This window comes from Buceros rhinoceros, unplaced genomic scaffold (assembly GCF_000710305.1).
Source record: "Buceros rhinoceros silvestris isolate BGI_N320 unplaced genomic scaffold, ASM71030v1 scaffold4530, whole genome shotgun sequence".
Classification (NCBI taxonomy): Eukaryota; Metazoa; Chordata; class Aves; order Bucerotiformes; family Bucerotidae; genus Buceros; species Buceros rhinoceros.
The window spans coordinates 22599-38401 of NW_010388871.1; the positions used below are offsets into that span (position 1 = coordinate 22599).

The 15803-nt window shown below is 41.8% G+C and overlaps 1 protein-coding gene across 1 annotated transcript in view; it reads right to left on the minus strand.

Annotated features, from left to right (window-relative positions):
• The window catches only part of PPIL2 (peptidylprolyl isomerase (cyclophilin)-like 2), a gene marked incomplete at its 5' end in the record, with an annotated part of 70677 nt that overhangs the window by 19940 nt on the left and 34934 nt on the right, over window positions 1–15803 (minus strand). Inside the window, 2 exons of the mRNA XM_010131677.1 lie at window positions 4690–4723; window positions 6130–6219. Of these exons, the coding sequence (XP_010129979.1) occupies window positions 4690–4723; window positions 6130–6219 (124 nt within the window). The remainder of the gene's footprint in view (window positions 1–4689; window positions 4724–6129; window positions 6220–15803) is intronic.

A 15803-nucleotide genomic window follows, 5' to 3' on the forward strand; every position in this document is an offset into this window, starting at 1 on the left:
TGCCACTGGCTGGGTGGGCGCCGGGAGTGCGAAAGAGAGCAGTGCTCAAACCCTGCACGGCGGGGGCTCCTGTTTGCACAAAGCTGCAGCTGTACTTGTGATGGGCCACGGAAACACACTGCCTTCCAACAGCATTAAGCCTTCAGGAGCCAGAAGGAGCTTTTGCACAATTCTGTAAAATACAAATCACATACCTCCCCCGATAACCGAGACTCAAAGCCGAAGGCAGCTGGGAGCCACTTCACACATTTTCAATAAAAGAGAAAAACTCCTTTAAATTAAAGAGGTGTTTAGCTAATTTTCACACAGAGATTAAACCAAACAGACCACACAGCTCACAGGAAAAAATAGACTATATTCATCATTTCCATGGCTGTCCAGAGTGACAAGATATATTTAGCTTGTAACTGAAGCACAGTTAGGTATTCAGTCTCGTGCTGATAGTGAAAAGGGAAGAGATCTAAACCGACATCTGAAGCAATCACATTAGCACCTACACAGAATAAAGCCACGTTTTTAGATTGTCTTCTGAACTACAACAGCTTATCTTTGGTAGTCCTTGTTCCTTCTAACGGTTTTTTTGTGAGAAAGTAATTTTTTGGGTAAAATTACAGCAGTTGCACAACTTTTTGCAAAGAACTAAGAGGTGCACCTAAAGCTTCAGAAGCGTAGCATTGCAAAAGCCAGGTGTGGGCTGGGAATCATCATTCATGACAGTTGTGATGTTAAATAAATCCTTCCTTTTTCTGGCATAAAAATTGCTAAGCAGTGGTAAGGAAGTGGGAGGGCTCTGATTCACAAAAATGATGGCTTACTTTCTGCAATTTTCTTCTTGTCATTTGGAACAACGAGGTACATAATAACATCTGACACTTCTACAGAGATTTCCAAGTGAGATTCTTGAATAATTTTGCAAATATGAAAGCCTCAGCTCAGCCGGGGCTTCTCTCCCTCCAGACAAGAGGACACAGCACTTTTAACCCTACACACCCGAGGCTGGGTTTTCAGAGCTGGGTTTTTCAGTCTCAAAGGAGTATATTGCTAGATAAAAAAGTCTTGCTTTTGTTCTTTCGCTGAGCTTCGATCATGCCAGAAAAGGGGCTCAAAAACCAGTGACATTTTAGGAACTTGCCCTGTTAGGAAATGACTCTGCAGAACTGACCAAGTTTGTCCACAGCGCTTTGCTACTGACAGCTCAGAGCAGCTCTGCTTGTTGCCAGCCCAAACGCAGTTCCCACCTAGCAGCCGTATTTTACAGCTCTCACACGCCTGCTTTGTGAGCCCTTGGCTTCACAATGGTCAGAGGCACTCACAGGCTGATTCATGAGACCCTCCAACAGGCTGCAAATAAGAGTAGCCGAAAAATGCCTGTGTCGCTTTGAAAATACAATGCTTTGGGTATAGTTTTTCCCTTTTTCAAACAAAGGGCTTAGGATGTTAAAACTATTTTTCCTACATGCAAATTTTCTTCTATTATTTGGAACACTGAAAATACAGAGCAGCTGCTCTACTTGCACTAGCATGAGTTAGAATTACTCACAATGTTCAACCACTTAGTTGTTATGAACAGCAGGAAAAGAGATAGATCACAAATCTAAAATTCATTTTCAAATAATTAATCATTACAAAGAATGACCATGACTCAGCTTATTGCTCTGAATACTGCCTCTACAGGTGGTTGTTTTGTTAGCAGAGAAATAAGCTGCTGCAGCACAATAAAAATTCCCCCAGTAGTCTTATGAAACATTAAGTTAAAGCCTGTAGAAAATGAGTTTGGTCCTCCAGAATCAGTGTCAACCCTACAGGACTCATCTAGGTGAGCTGAGAGCACAGATGCAGCCTGTGCATGTAGGACACGTAACCTGACATCATGTTGTACTGAACATGCCCAAACGCACCCAGAAGCCGAACGTTCCTGGGCTTAGTTAGCAAAGGAGCGGGTGATCATCTGAGCATCGGGGTATTGCAACCGTTAACCTGACACCTGCTGCTGAACATGGGATGAAGGTCAGGTGACAGAAACCAAATGCTGGGAAGATTTTTGAACAAGTCTGTTCTAGTTCCTGAGCTGATGAGCAGGAATAATTAAATATAACAAACAAAAATACATACAGGCTTAATGCACCTTCCACATATTAGTTTGGAAAAGCTGGATTTTTCTTTAAACAAACAAATGTAAAACCATCCCAAACCTCTTAGCTAGAAAATTTCAGTTAAAGCAGAAGGTTCTACGTGAAGAGGAAACAAAGGATGTTCTTTTTTTTCTTGAGTCTTCCTACAAAAGGCCCTAAGAGAAACAATTGTGGCAGTTTAAAAGAATGGCGTTTAACAAGGCAACCTCCAAATCGCCAACTGAAATATCTGGGAAGAAAGCCCTGTTCTGCTCCCATGTGCTTCTCTGATATTGCAGAAGTCAAGTTACTTACTCCCCCAGTAAACCTCTAATGACCATTAAAACTTACGGACACCTCAGCTTTCAAAGCTGCATTTGTTTTTTTCCTAAGAAGCAGTGAGTCAAAGAAATACTGAAATTCCTGCCGGTTGCCATGAAAATAAAAAAGGGAATTTATACCGCAAATAACATAAAAGACCCAGCTAAAAAAGGTACAAAGTACAGAATTCTAGTGCTTTACTCCACAGCTTTCCTAACATAAATGCTTGTGATCACATTAATAACGCACAATCCAATGACCCACAATTTTTATTCACTACGTCTGCCACGTTCTTACACCGCTGCCGAGCTGTACCCTCCTCTGGCCATGCTGCTGCAGAGAGAACATAAAGCCAGACAGACCTCAGGGCTGGTGACCTTCTTACAGGAAGTGACTCATGATACACAAGTGAAATTTCTGCCTCATACTCAAGTTGCCCAGGGTCTCCCAGGTAGTCAGGAACAAATCCTGACAGACTACTTGCGCTCTGTCTAATTGGCTTCATTTCAATAAGTATTAAACCTACAGGCACGACAGTTCAAGAGAAATTCAGCAGCCCACCAGGCTGTCCATTTACAACATCTTCTGGTGATATTATCATATTCAGTAAGTGATTAAGCAAGGATACCTAAAATTCAGCTGACTTCAAAAAATAAAAACCATTTGGTTGCAAAGAAGATAGTTGCACCCTTTGGACTCTACAATAATTGCGAACAGTCTCTAAAAACCTGCAACACTCATACCTATTTGAGTGCACACCGGCCACTTCATTAGAACTTTAATCGTCTTGACAGATACTCGCCAGACATCTTGCCTGCAACGCATTCATATTTAATTAAGAATGACAAGGAGGAAAACCAAGATGGAAAAGCCTAGAGGTCATTACACTCCTTTTTAAAATAAAATGATACACACAGGAGATTTTTCCTGCTATGGGCTTATTTGTGTTTTGCCAGTAGGGCTGAGTCTGGACCTGCGCTGCCAGCACTCTGCCAGCTGTTAACGGGGCTGACTTACAGTACCGGGACCCTTGGCACAGACAGAGACAAGACTGAGACCAGAAAGTTAATTTTCAATCCGCAGCAGGATCTGAACTCCACCGTACAAGGGTGAAAGGTGTCTGAGTCAACACATTACATTTCTCACATCTCCTGACACCTCTTTAATTTCTCATTTTAAAAATATGTTTCTAATTGTATCCTTTGGGATTTGAAGCAAAACTTTCCTTACAACAAAACCAAATCACGTTTGTTCTGATAGTCTAAGCATATACAGTAACACCTCTCGTTACCGGGCTTTTGCCATCAAAATACAGAACCTTTACCTAGTCTCAGACCTTAGAGTACGCAGCTGTTGATAACCGCATGCAGCAGAAGGAAAGCTGTTGGGCAACTCACGCTAACGCTATTTACAAAGCAAATAGAGCTAAAATATTTAACAACTGCAAAGATCTTTTTTTGATGAGCACACACAGAAGAATACAGTGCTCGCATACACAAGTGACCCATGTATGACCTAGAATAGTTCTGTGGGGCACAGAACCCCACAGGATGAAGGCAGGAGCTGTGGAGGCTGGTGACATCTACAAGTGGGTAGATAAAAGACAGACGTTGAAAATGAGCAAATTTACAGCAGCAACTAGAGATACTCCGTGACATATCTGGTGTGGTCGGCATGCTCTGAGGAGCCTGCAGCTGCTGTGTCTCCGGCCCCTTTCTGATACATGCCTGTCATGCAGCTACGGGAGCAAGAACCGGCAGAACAGTTTAGTAACCGTGATCCCTCAAAGTCAGCGGAAGAGCAGCTTGGGCTTTACAAGGCGGCTCGCTGGGAGAACAGATGGTGTCTGGCCATTCACCACTTCCCAGGCAGGGCTCAACTCTTCCGTTAACGCTGAATTTGAAAGCAACTTTGCATGAATGTGGTTCTTGCTTTGTTCTTTGCCCTTCGAGGCCAGCTGTAAAATCATTGTAATTTTAATTTATTTATTTTCTGGAAGAAAATGAAAGAAAAAATCCAACAAGAATTCAGCGTGGAAGAGTGCCCAAGTTTTTGAGAATGTACTGGATGAAATTTTGAGCATAGTCAAAATGCTCATAAAAATACAGTGATAAAACCTCTGCTTTAAAGTGAAAATACTCACAATGTACCACATACCATCATTTAGACAATTTTCACCTACAAGGTATCTGGAAATAAATGTAACAACACAGCACACGAAGCAAAAACGGTTTATGTGATTCTAACTTAACTGTACCTGTTCCTGTTCCAGTTGGATCACCTCCTTGGATCTGCAGAATTAAAATTTAACCAATAGGTTACACACATATCTGTGTGAAAGACATGGAACACAAGTCATAAAAGCCAACTCCGATAAATTTTCTTCCTTCTATATTGTGTCATGTTGACAAGTTAGCAACAAGGAAACCATTACTACTTATTTGGAGCCTCTTTTATCAGCTGGCTGTCGACTCCTACATGACTTACCCAAGAGCAGGATGTCAGTTTTATAAAAATAATAGGTCTCTTGTGGACAGATAGGGAAAATAAACAGCCTCAAATGGGTTAACCAGATCCTCCTTTCTATCATGTGCTGAGTCATAACCTGCTTTTTAACTGATGATGCATTGTTTTGGAACTGAAAAAGCTTTCCATTTTGCTACCAATCCTCCAAATAAAGCAAAAGCAAGAAAAGAGGGAATATGGAGTATTTTCTGTATCTGAATCTGTATTTCTCAGTATCCCACTCACTATCTGCAGTCGGGAAAATCCTCACGTGAAACCAATCTTTCAGCAACAAAATTAATCACTGTATGTACATGCAGGATCTACAGAAATAATATTCTATATTCTAATGCCAGTAGAAGGAGCATGACACGACTAGTTTCACAGTGATAGCACACAAGCACTATTTTAATTGTGATTTTAACTATGAACTGAGATACACAGCACCGTTGAAAGAAAAAAAGCTTTTTCAGGAAGACAAGAGGGAATGTTACATTCAGTGAGGTCCCCTGAAAGATGTGCTCTGCCTTCAGAATCAGGTTATTAATTCTTCTGAAAGGAATTTAGAGGACAGCTACAACATCCTAAGCTGCCTGGACAGTACCTATGTAAATAAAGACCTCTGACTAGCGAAGTCAACCTTCTGGTTCACTAGTTGCTCTTTAACTCCTTCACAAAGCAAGCCTGGGCACCCCGTCCTCGCACACACCCAGGAAAGGGCGATCTGACAGCATCCCAGTACCACAACCTCAAACAGAAATTCAGCTCCTTGCTACAGCTTCAACTGAATGGGATTTCAACAAGCCACAGCATTATTTACCCAAATTAGCATCTCTCTTTTTCTCCTCTCTCTCTCCGCCCCCTTTTGTTCATTAACCACCCACCCAAGCCTTGGGGAAGATAACAAGAGCCCTGCCAAGGCAATGACTCTCAAAGGCCTTGTCTGGAACGGCAGCAAAAGCACCACGAAATGCAGTGATGCTCCAAGTGACAGTATCAGCCCGAGGCAGTTGTTTGTAAGACTAGTAAGTGCAAACTTGGTAAGTCGGGACAATCCTAGTTCTGATTGTATATTTAATATAAATCCATTACAAGTTGTCACGCACGGAAGAAACTAAAACTGAATTAAGGTAAATAAATATTTTGAGGACATCACATACTGTGCATTGCACAGGATTTATTCAACACTCACCACAAAATTACGAATTGATCTGTGAAAAATTGTTCCATCGTAATAGTTCTTCTTGCACAATTTGATAAAGTTTTCACATGTTCGGGGTGTCTGAAAGATAAACAGAAGTTTCAATTAAGCAACACATTCAGATAATCAAACTGGTCATCACACTGTTTACAAGAATCACTTGTAATTTGTGCCTTACAAAGAAACAGTTGTGCAGGACCTGAAGAGGAATGAGTCTCTGCCTACAGCACAAAAAAATTAAAAATGCTCTTTTGAAGTATACTGGAAAGACAGGGACTGTGTCAAATAAATTAAACGCAGACTTTCAGTTAGCACAAAGAAGCGCTGAACACTAGTTCAGATAACGTGAGCTCCCAAGAGATGTAACGATGGCGAGAACAGGTAAGCTCAGAGACTTGCGAGTAACTTAGTTCCAGCAGCACATCATAATCCTGTTCCAAAGGACTTCTAGCCCTGAAAAAAGTTTATTTTCCAGAGTAAGAGCCTGACTTCTCTGCCACGCTCTTTCAAAGTCAGCACATTGAAGCTGACTGGGGGAGAAGCATTTGGTCTCTTCAGCACTTGGAACTAAAAATGGGACTGACTCCACAGGTCACGGGACCACAGGAAAAAAAAAGTCAACTCGCTTTCAAAAACCTAAAAAGAAACAAAAAGATGCTAAATATATTGCCAAGTTCTCATTTGCTTTTACAGTGCAAATTAAAGCTATTCATCTGAATTTATGAGCCACCACATTCAAACAGCACCTTCTGAAAAACTTTACTGTCTACCTAGCTATCTCTCCACTGTAATTGTATGGATTCGCGTCTCTGCAATTCTAAAATACCTTCAGATGTACAAACGCGAGAACAGAAACAGCCTGTCTTCCATACTGGGACACGTTTTCCAGCCCCACTGACGATTATGTGCATAAATATATTCCAGTTTTACAGAAGAACACACCCGACCAAGTCAAAACAGGCACTGCAAATACTGGACGTGCTTGCGAGTAAAGCCCCAGCACGAGCCGCGACGTCTGTGAACGAACACACAAGAGCAGGAGCCTCTGTCTGAGAGGGACTGACTCACTTTGTGCTGGTGTGACATCACTCGGGGTCTGAGGGCTGCGGAGAGACAGTGAGCCTCAGCCAGGCAGCCTGAAGTGACTTAAAAGCAAAATAATAAGGGAAGCCTAATTACAGTCATGTAACGATGACATAACCGCTATCTCGTAAAGAGCAGATCCATACGAGTATCCCTCCAGAACCACACAGAACTTCCGCTCTGTGTTCCCATCTGAAGCACAATCGGTCTTGCCACTCTTTACTGACACTGAAATGTCTCTTAATTATTCAAACAAACTCTACTTGCCATTATGATTTTTTTATAAGGATTCCTTCTTAATCACTCTACCCAGATACAGATGACAGTTGTCAGCGGGGCCATAACGGGAAAAATAAACAAATTCTAATGCAATCTTACACCAGCTATTATCTCAGATCCTCTATAAAATCACGACTGGGTTAAAATGGTAATGGTACCATTTTATGGTACAATGCTACCAGATCAGGTATTCAAGTAGCATCCTCAGGGCGATTTGTAAGTTTGTATATTCCATAAATACTGTTTCAAGGAATCTGAGGTTTTCTAGAATTTCAATGTTTATAGAAAATTTGAAATTTTGTTTGAATTGGACATACATGCTTGAAAATACTTTGCACACAAACTTTAAGGCAAAATGCAACCCCTGAAGAACCACTTGTGCAGCATATGCGTCCTTTATAAGACGGTATCCTAACAGCCTTGACTGTAACATAGTGCTGTTAGTTATCACTCATGAAAAATGTCAGGGAGGATAAAAATAAGTTTTAAAAGATTTTTTTATGAATCAGAAATGGAATCAGCAGCTTTTAGCCTAAGGCACTTTATCTCATGAGAACCAAGCACTCTTTGGAGAGAGAGACGTGGTTAATAAGTTCTCTGGGGGGAATACAGCAACCTGTAATTAATTTTTTAAGAAGAATGAAATCAGGCAAAAGACTGACTGAGTCCCCTAGGAATACATCCCAAACCATTTTAAATTTGCACAAGGTTGATAACCAATACAGATTTCCTATTTATTTTCAAAACACAATTTGTAAAATATACATCAAAAATCCTGGCTCTAGTAATTTATTTTTTATGCAGGACTTATGCTGACCCTTCCCTCTAAATGGATTTCTAGTTATTATACTTTTTCCAGCAATAAGCTCTTTTTCAAATGCAACCACAGAAATATTTAACATACATACAATAATCATTTCACTGCAAGGGTTTCTTTAAATAATTGCCACCAAATTGGTTCCCATGGTCACCTCATGCATCACACAGACACACTTGGCAGGTAAACAGTTCCTTAGCAACATTACCATTACCTTTCACGGTGCTTTTTTGAAGACACAAATAAAAAGGTTTGCATTCAATCAGTAATAAACCCCAGTTTCAGTCATGCAGCTGATCTAGAATATCTGGCTCATATTTGATTTATTCAAAGCAGTTAACGCTCTTGCCAAATCTGACACTGCCAAGCACATTTCAGGGACTTTTAAAAGCATCCTGTCCAAAGCAGAAGAAAGAGGCTTGAGGTTTACAGGGAAGGTGCAGATCCTCAGTAACGAAGTTACACTCTGCTTTGACCATACAAACAAGGCAGGCTTTGAAGTCTTTGTTCCAACTACAAAGACTGATGAGAAATTTATATAAACAAACCCGACTTTGTTATCCGAGTATAAAATCTCGCGGAAGTTGTCAGACTCGCAGTCTTGGAATGCAAAACCGCCTACTTCTTCAGAAACTTCCTGCACAGCCCTCGCCTCATACCATTTCTGGAGGAGGCGGGGATGGTCGGAAATGCAGGAGTGCAAGAGCCACTTGACGCTTCATTACTGACAACGGGCTCCAGGCTCTCTCTTCCCTTCTGGCTGTTCTCATCTCAAACTGACCTCAACAACAGCAGCTAACTTTCCCCTCTTTATTTCTTTTGTATTAAGCAGGAAATTATTTAAATTATTTTAATCTGCTGACTACAACTTAGCTTTCTATGTAAGAAAGTAAAGGGAAAAATGCCATGATTTGTTAACCTGTTGGTTTGAAGCCAACTGACAGAAAAAAAGGCTGTGTTTTAACTACAGAAGGATGCAGCGATTCTCCCAAGAAGTCAAATTTTAAAATTGTGGAAGTCTTTTCTCTCCCAAGAGCGTGGTAGGACAGCACTGAGAAATCCTCCTTTTCTTCGATCAAGGTGGGACCACGTAAGTGAACACAGCGTCTCTGTATGTCCTTTGACTTAAAGACACTTCCCTCTCCAAATGAGAAACAGAAAGAAAATTTTATTTATACCAAACCTGAGTCTCCAGTTCCAATTACGCTCCATATTTATTTTGTACATGCCAGATAAATGCCTTTCAACTGTTGAAAATTCACACCCAAGACAAGTGGTGAAATTTTAACAAATGGTTTGAGACAGGAATGCAGAAGAATTCTTAAGCCCAGAAGACATGAATGCTTTGCTTGGCTCAGAGACACGTATAGCTCATGGGGCAAGAGCCAAATGATTTTCTAATTATGTTTAAGTCCCCATTGAGCTAACACATTTAGTAGTTAACTCTGCCTGGAATTACCTACTAGTTACTAGGCCCAAACAAATTTCAGAAATAAATGAAGCTTGCTACTTGGAATGACCATGTAAACATGACAGTGACAAGAGACGGATTGTGAAATCATGGCTATTGGGAAAACACTGAAGAAAGAAAATACACAATTCAGAAAGCCAAAGCAAAACAGAAAAACAAATGCTGACTCCTTTCTCTAAAGTTCTAGGAGAAGTGCAGATTTTATCTTGTACCACTTTCAAGTATTAACCTAAGTTAATACTCAGTAAACCTTAAGCATTGATTCCTTTGTACCAGCAAAGGTGGCTCCAAAGCAGGCAAAATTCACCTCTCTTGCTGCACCCTGAGACCGCGGGGAACAGACTATCCACGCCAGGTCACTATCTGAGATTTCTCAGTTTGCAGCTCTCCTTTCTCATCAATTAAAATGGGTCACCACATTTGCAAAAGTTAACTCAATTTGCATGAGGCTGCTGAAGAGCCAACCAGAGGTAGATTAAAAACCTGCGGCACTCCTGTTGCCAAGGTGCAGGAGATGGAAAACGAGAGGAGCTTTTGAGTCGTTGCCATGACTGCAAGGAAGAAGGCTTTACTATGTGAAGAGCTAATAATTTCAAAATGCTCCATCCCTTGAGGATCTGCATGAACCTCGAAGAGAAATTTCACACTAAGCATTCAGAAGCTGTCATTCGCATGCCTGTATAATTTGCTTGTGCTAATTCTACTTCCCTTTTATTTCTTTTTGTCTCTCTAAATTGGATGAACTGTAGTAGTTTCACTAAACTACAGAGCCTTGATATATTCTCATTAACCCTATGTTTCAAAGCAGAAATAATCAAAAATAATGAAAAGCTCGTTCCTCACAAATTAAAATTGCATTCTACAGCCTTCCTCTTATCACACAAATGCCAGAATCCCACTACTGAGAGGCATGAATTAGCGATGGAAATTTCTAAAGCTTCAAATGAAGCCTGCAATTTTTTTTAACACAGATCTCCGTGGAAGTGTAAGGTGGATTTTGTTTTGCTTTAGTCCACTTATGGACTTTTTTTTTTAAATAGAGCATTTTCACTCCTGTAATTGTTCATTCTAGCAACTCTTCCAATATACATGAGCCCATAAGGAGGTGATTTGGTAAGGGTTAAACATGGTTCCCTCTACCTCTTTCAATTTGCAATCCTTGTAGCCTACCCATCCCACAGGAAAGAACTCTCCCTAATAAAACCCTGGCTTTACTTAGGGCTTAGCCAGAGGCAACTGTAATGGAGCCATTTCAGAAATCACCGTCCATCAGGTGTAAATGTTTGTTCCCTCCACTAAGACACGGAAAGAAACTGGACACATAAATGTTTCTATTGCATTTCAGTGCATAACGCTGTACTGGGAAGCAATTTCAGCTCCCCTATTTCATTGTGCTCCAATAGACTGGAAGCACAGTCTATTTGTTTCTGTGCAAAAGGGACAAGAATATCCCAAACTCCACAAAGCCCACTGCAAAAGCACGGAGAGAATTTCACTGCAGGAAGCTCATGACACTTCCTGCAGAAGAAATGTTTACTACAGCCCCGAACACCACCCCCTGCCAGCTCCACGTTCCTGCTAATAGTTCCCCTATATGCGAGAGGGTTTGAGCCGGTGATGGGTTACGGTGGCAAACGGCAGCTGCCTACAGTGGTTCAGCTCAGAAAAGACACGGTTCAGACAAGGGACACCATTCTCAATCCGGTCACACCGTGAGCAAATACGTTCGGGTCAATTTGTGATCCATGATCAGAAGAGCACAGTTCCAGTGGAAGAGCACTGGCAGGGATGAAAGGATCAGGGCACTGCGGGCTAAAACACTTGGCCAGACTCCTACTGATGTTAAAAAAGCATCGGAACAAGCAACCCATGCCTTGGGTGGTAAGATTGCTGACTTGATAGCAAATGTTTGCCTGTGTTGCTTCCTCAAAGCCCAAAGTTTGCTCAGAACAAAGAGCAGAATTATTGCATTCTCATTACACAGAAACCCACTGTAATTAGTTACTTAGCAAAGATTCCAGCAGATAGCGAAACTTCACTTTTCAAAGGCATTTATTCCACAGTAGTGACATTAAAGATGCTACTGAAAACTTTTTCAAAGTCTAAGCAAGATGCTCAGCTTACACAAGATGCCAGTAAAAAAATAACATACCCCAGTTTCATTTTTCACTTTTTTGCAAATGCAGGGACAATCAATCAGTTAAGCTGAGCACAACTCAAGTTAAGCAAGGCATCTCATTCACTCATCTAGTTTGTCAGTGTTAACTACTAGCTCTCCCAGGGCAGTCACCATCCTTAGCCACAGTCATTACTTTAACTTCTATCTATTGCAATCATAGAAAAGATACCAATCCTCTCCTCCACCTCGAATTTGTCAGTCACAGGAGGGTTGAGAGCTTGTCAGATAGTGCGTGGCAGGGCTGGGTGCTGAAGAGGACGGGGCCACCAAGCATGACATAGCACCAGCAGGTACAGTCAAAATGAAGATGCAACTTTAATTGCTTGAACAAATTCCAGCAGCTGTAAAACTTGGAGTATTGCAGGTCCCGCAGCAACTCCCTGGCGTTTTGTGAGTCTGCAACTGACTGCACTTCAATTCTACCTTTTCAGAAAATGCAACCTGTAACTTTTTCCAGGCTACACAGAGAAACTCTGGTAGCTATCAGCCTCCCAAGGTCACCCCGCTCTCATCAGAGGAGTCAAGGTACAAACAAGCAGAACGTCAGAGAAAGATGAAGAGCAGCAGCTGTGTAACTCCAAACCGCCTGCCTCTTCCTCGGGTTTGGCATCCCTAAGTGGCAGACACAGCTGGTACGGGATGCCTGCACTGACAAACGTGAAGAAACAAGCAACACAATCCAGTAACAATTGATTCCCTTTCCAGATCCAGCTTGTCGGGTGGTTGGGGTGAATGTGCAAAATACCATTCCACTGATTACCCAAGGCCAAAGGCTGCCAGGAAACCGCGCAGCCAGCCATGGGCAGCAGACCCCACCGTGCAGGGACAGGTTCACAGGGAAGAGGCTGAGCGCGTCCCTTTCAGGCATGGGCAGTGGGGGACACTGGGGACTCACACTGTCCCTTCAGTGCTGCAGAACAGCACTGAGGACAAGCACACGATGGCAGCATCCAGATAAGACATTTGTTACTAACACATCCCATGAAAACGTTTCTCCTTTCTCAAGCATGGGGGTTACACCCCCAAAGTTAAAAACATTTGAAGTATTAGCTTCTAGTAACTTAAGAACAACCTAGAAGCGACCTGTTAAGCAACTGTGGTTGTGCAGAGCCATTCTACTCCCAGCCACAAAGCAGAGTAATAGATCTGTCTGCCGTTGTAGCACTGAGGAAAAACCACTCCAAAACGCAACACCCTCTCTAACACACATTTTTATCCAGCTGTTCTCCTACGGGAAAAGGACAGGTTTGTTTGTTTGTTTTTAGTTTCTGCTGACAAGAACTTTCGAAGTTAGAAGTTGCAGCTCTTCCTACAATGCCCTACTTTGATGAAAAAAATAGGAAGTAAGTTATTTACAATGATGCCAAGACCACCGTATTTCCTCACTGCAACCACATTAGTGAGTGAACAGACACTGGTAAACCATCAGCCAGTTATCCGCCAGACAGTGCCACTGTGACGCTGACAGAAGGTGAGCAGAATGGATGTTTAGATCAGAAAGAAAAAGACATTCTGCAAGACTGGGGAACCTTGTCACGCCAGGAGGTCAAAGGATGTTTTCAGCAACTTGCTTCATTCCCACTGGAAATGGATAAGAAGTTTACAGGCTTCTGATCTTCAGAACAGTCCCTCACACAAAAGGAGAGATGATTTCAAAGAACAGGGGCTGGATTACACATTTATAGATCACAGGCGTGTTTAACAGGTCAGAGGGCCTCAAAACATTAGAACAGCAGCGTTTGAAGAATAATGGCTTCTTCAGATAGTTATGCCAAGACATCATCATTAAGTGGAGCTTGCCAGGTCCTAAAACCTCAAAAAGCATTTGTGGAGTGCTGGATGGAGGCCTGAAATCCATCGCACATTCTTCTTTGTTATGCCAACTTGCCCTTAAACCTCCAAGTATTAAACCTGAGCCAGCGAGCCAAATTTACAAGAACTGCTATGGCATCACGGATGAGTATTCAGTTATCGCTATCGGCATGTGTTTAACCACCAGATCACTGCTGCAGAGTGACCACCTCCATGAGGAGAACTCGCAGCGGAGAGAAGGGAGATACCGCACCAAAGCACTTGTTCAATATTTTGACAGGGTTTTCTGGAGTGTTAAATTTATATATTTTTATATACATATATATATTTCCATGGCACAATGAAAATAAAAAAGTACAAGCACTAAACAAGAAAGCAACCTAGAGGCAAAGACTGGAATTTTTATTCCCTTTCAGAGGCACAGAGACTAGGAGTTGGCTACGCTGACCTGCTGTTATGCAGGGCTGCTGATTCCGACAGGCAGCCTAGGTTATTTGCGTAGCTGCACTCCACCACTCAGGCATCCATGACACGTTATTGCCTGGGAATTAAAAATTATGCCAATATTTATTGCTCATTGTGAAATAAAAAATGGGTTACCACTGATGTAAAAACTTCTGACAGAGTCACATCACGCAGCAAGTCCATGGCAAAGGCACAGAATTCAGGGTTTACCAGCTCCTAGTTCTCCACGCTACAATACACTGCTACAATACACCGCTTTTCTACTTCCACGTGCAGGTCAGTTTGGCTTTTTGCACAGGATAAAGCCTTCACAACGCCTTAGGAGGCTGCTAAGGTGGCTCCGCCACCTACAAGGTGTAACTGCATCACTGTAGTGACCAATACCACAGAATACACACAGATTATATAGACAGTTGTTCCCAGCAGCATCCTCATTAAAGCAGCTAAAAGAACTTGAGAAGACCAGGAAAATCATATAATATAGGGAACTGAGTCACATTCATTGCCTTTCCTCAGCTACTGCTTCATAATTTCTTCATATGGTGATGCATAGGACTAGAGTTCAAAGAATAAGACTTGTTGGATGCTGGTAAATCTTCTGTACTTGCCAAACTGGCAAGTAAAATTTTTGTAAATTAGTTTCCAGTTACTGTATACAACAACTGTTGCTTATGCCGATCTGAACTCAGCTTCCTGGGAAACATCCCTAACACACGGCCATCTGATTAGTCCCCACGAGGAGGGGCATGCTGTATCTGAGTAAGAGCAGGAGAAAAACAAACGGCAACAAAGAGCACTAGCCACACCACTACAACACAGCGAGAGAACAGTAGTGTACCTTTGCTCATCTGAGGCACAAACTCCGAAAAGTGGAAAAAAAATCCGGCTTATCTTCCAAAGTGTTTTTATTACCTTTTCTCAGGTCAATGACTGAAACCACACATCATCTTTCTGGAACCTAAGTGAAGTTTTCTGGTGCTCTGAACAAGTGATTTCAAACACAGAAAATAACTATTTCATGCTCTCTTTCTGAATCCTGTCACAAACTAACTAATGACTTCAATCACACCGCAGCACTGATTTCCTCCCTCGATCAATACAAAGCATTTCTTGATTAGGTTTTTTGTTGCTAGGAAGAATCTCATCACTATCAATCTCATTGACTGACATCTTAAAGTGCTAGTATATGAAGATCCCCAGATTTATTTTTAAACAAAAGTTTCCATGGTACATATGGACTGAACCCCAAACAATCCATACTGCCAGACAGCTCACAAAAAACCGGGGAAAGAAAGAACAGGAGATAGAAGCGCTGTGAAGGGAGAGGAAGTAAGAACCGAAGGTGGGTACTGAAGACAAAGAGGTACTGGGTAGACTTCAGAAGCAGTGCAGACTGCTGCGAGCACAACTGCAAGAATATTCTGCTTACTTAGAGCCCAGAGACATGAAAATACAATTGAAGACTCCTTAGACATACATTGAGACAGCAAGTGACATACTTGCTGTTCTCTATTTCAGCAAGAAGACTTCACCTCGAAGTATATATTGAAATCTAACCC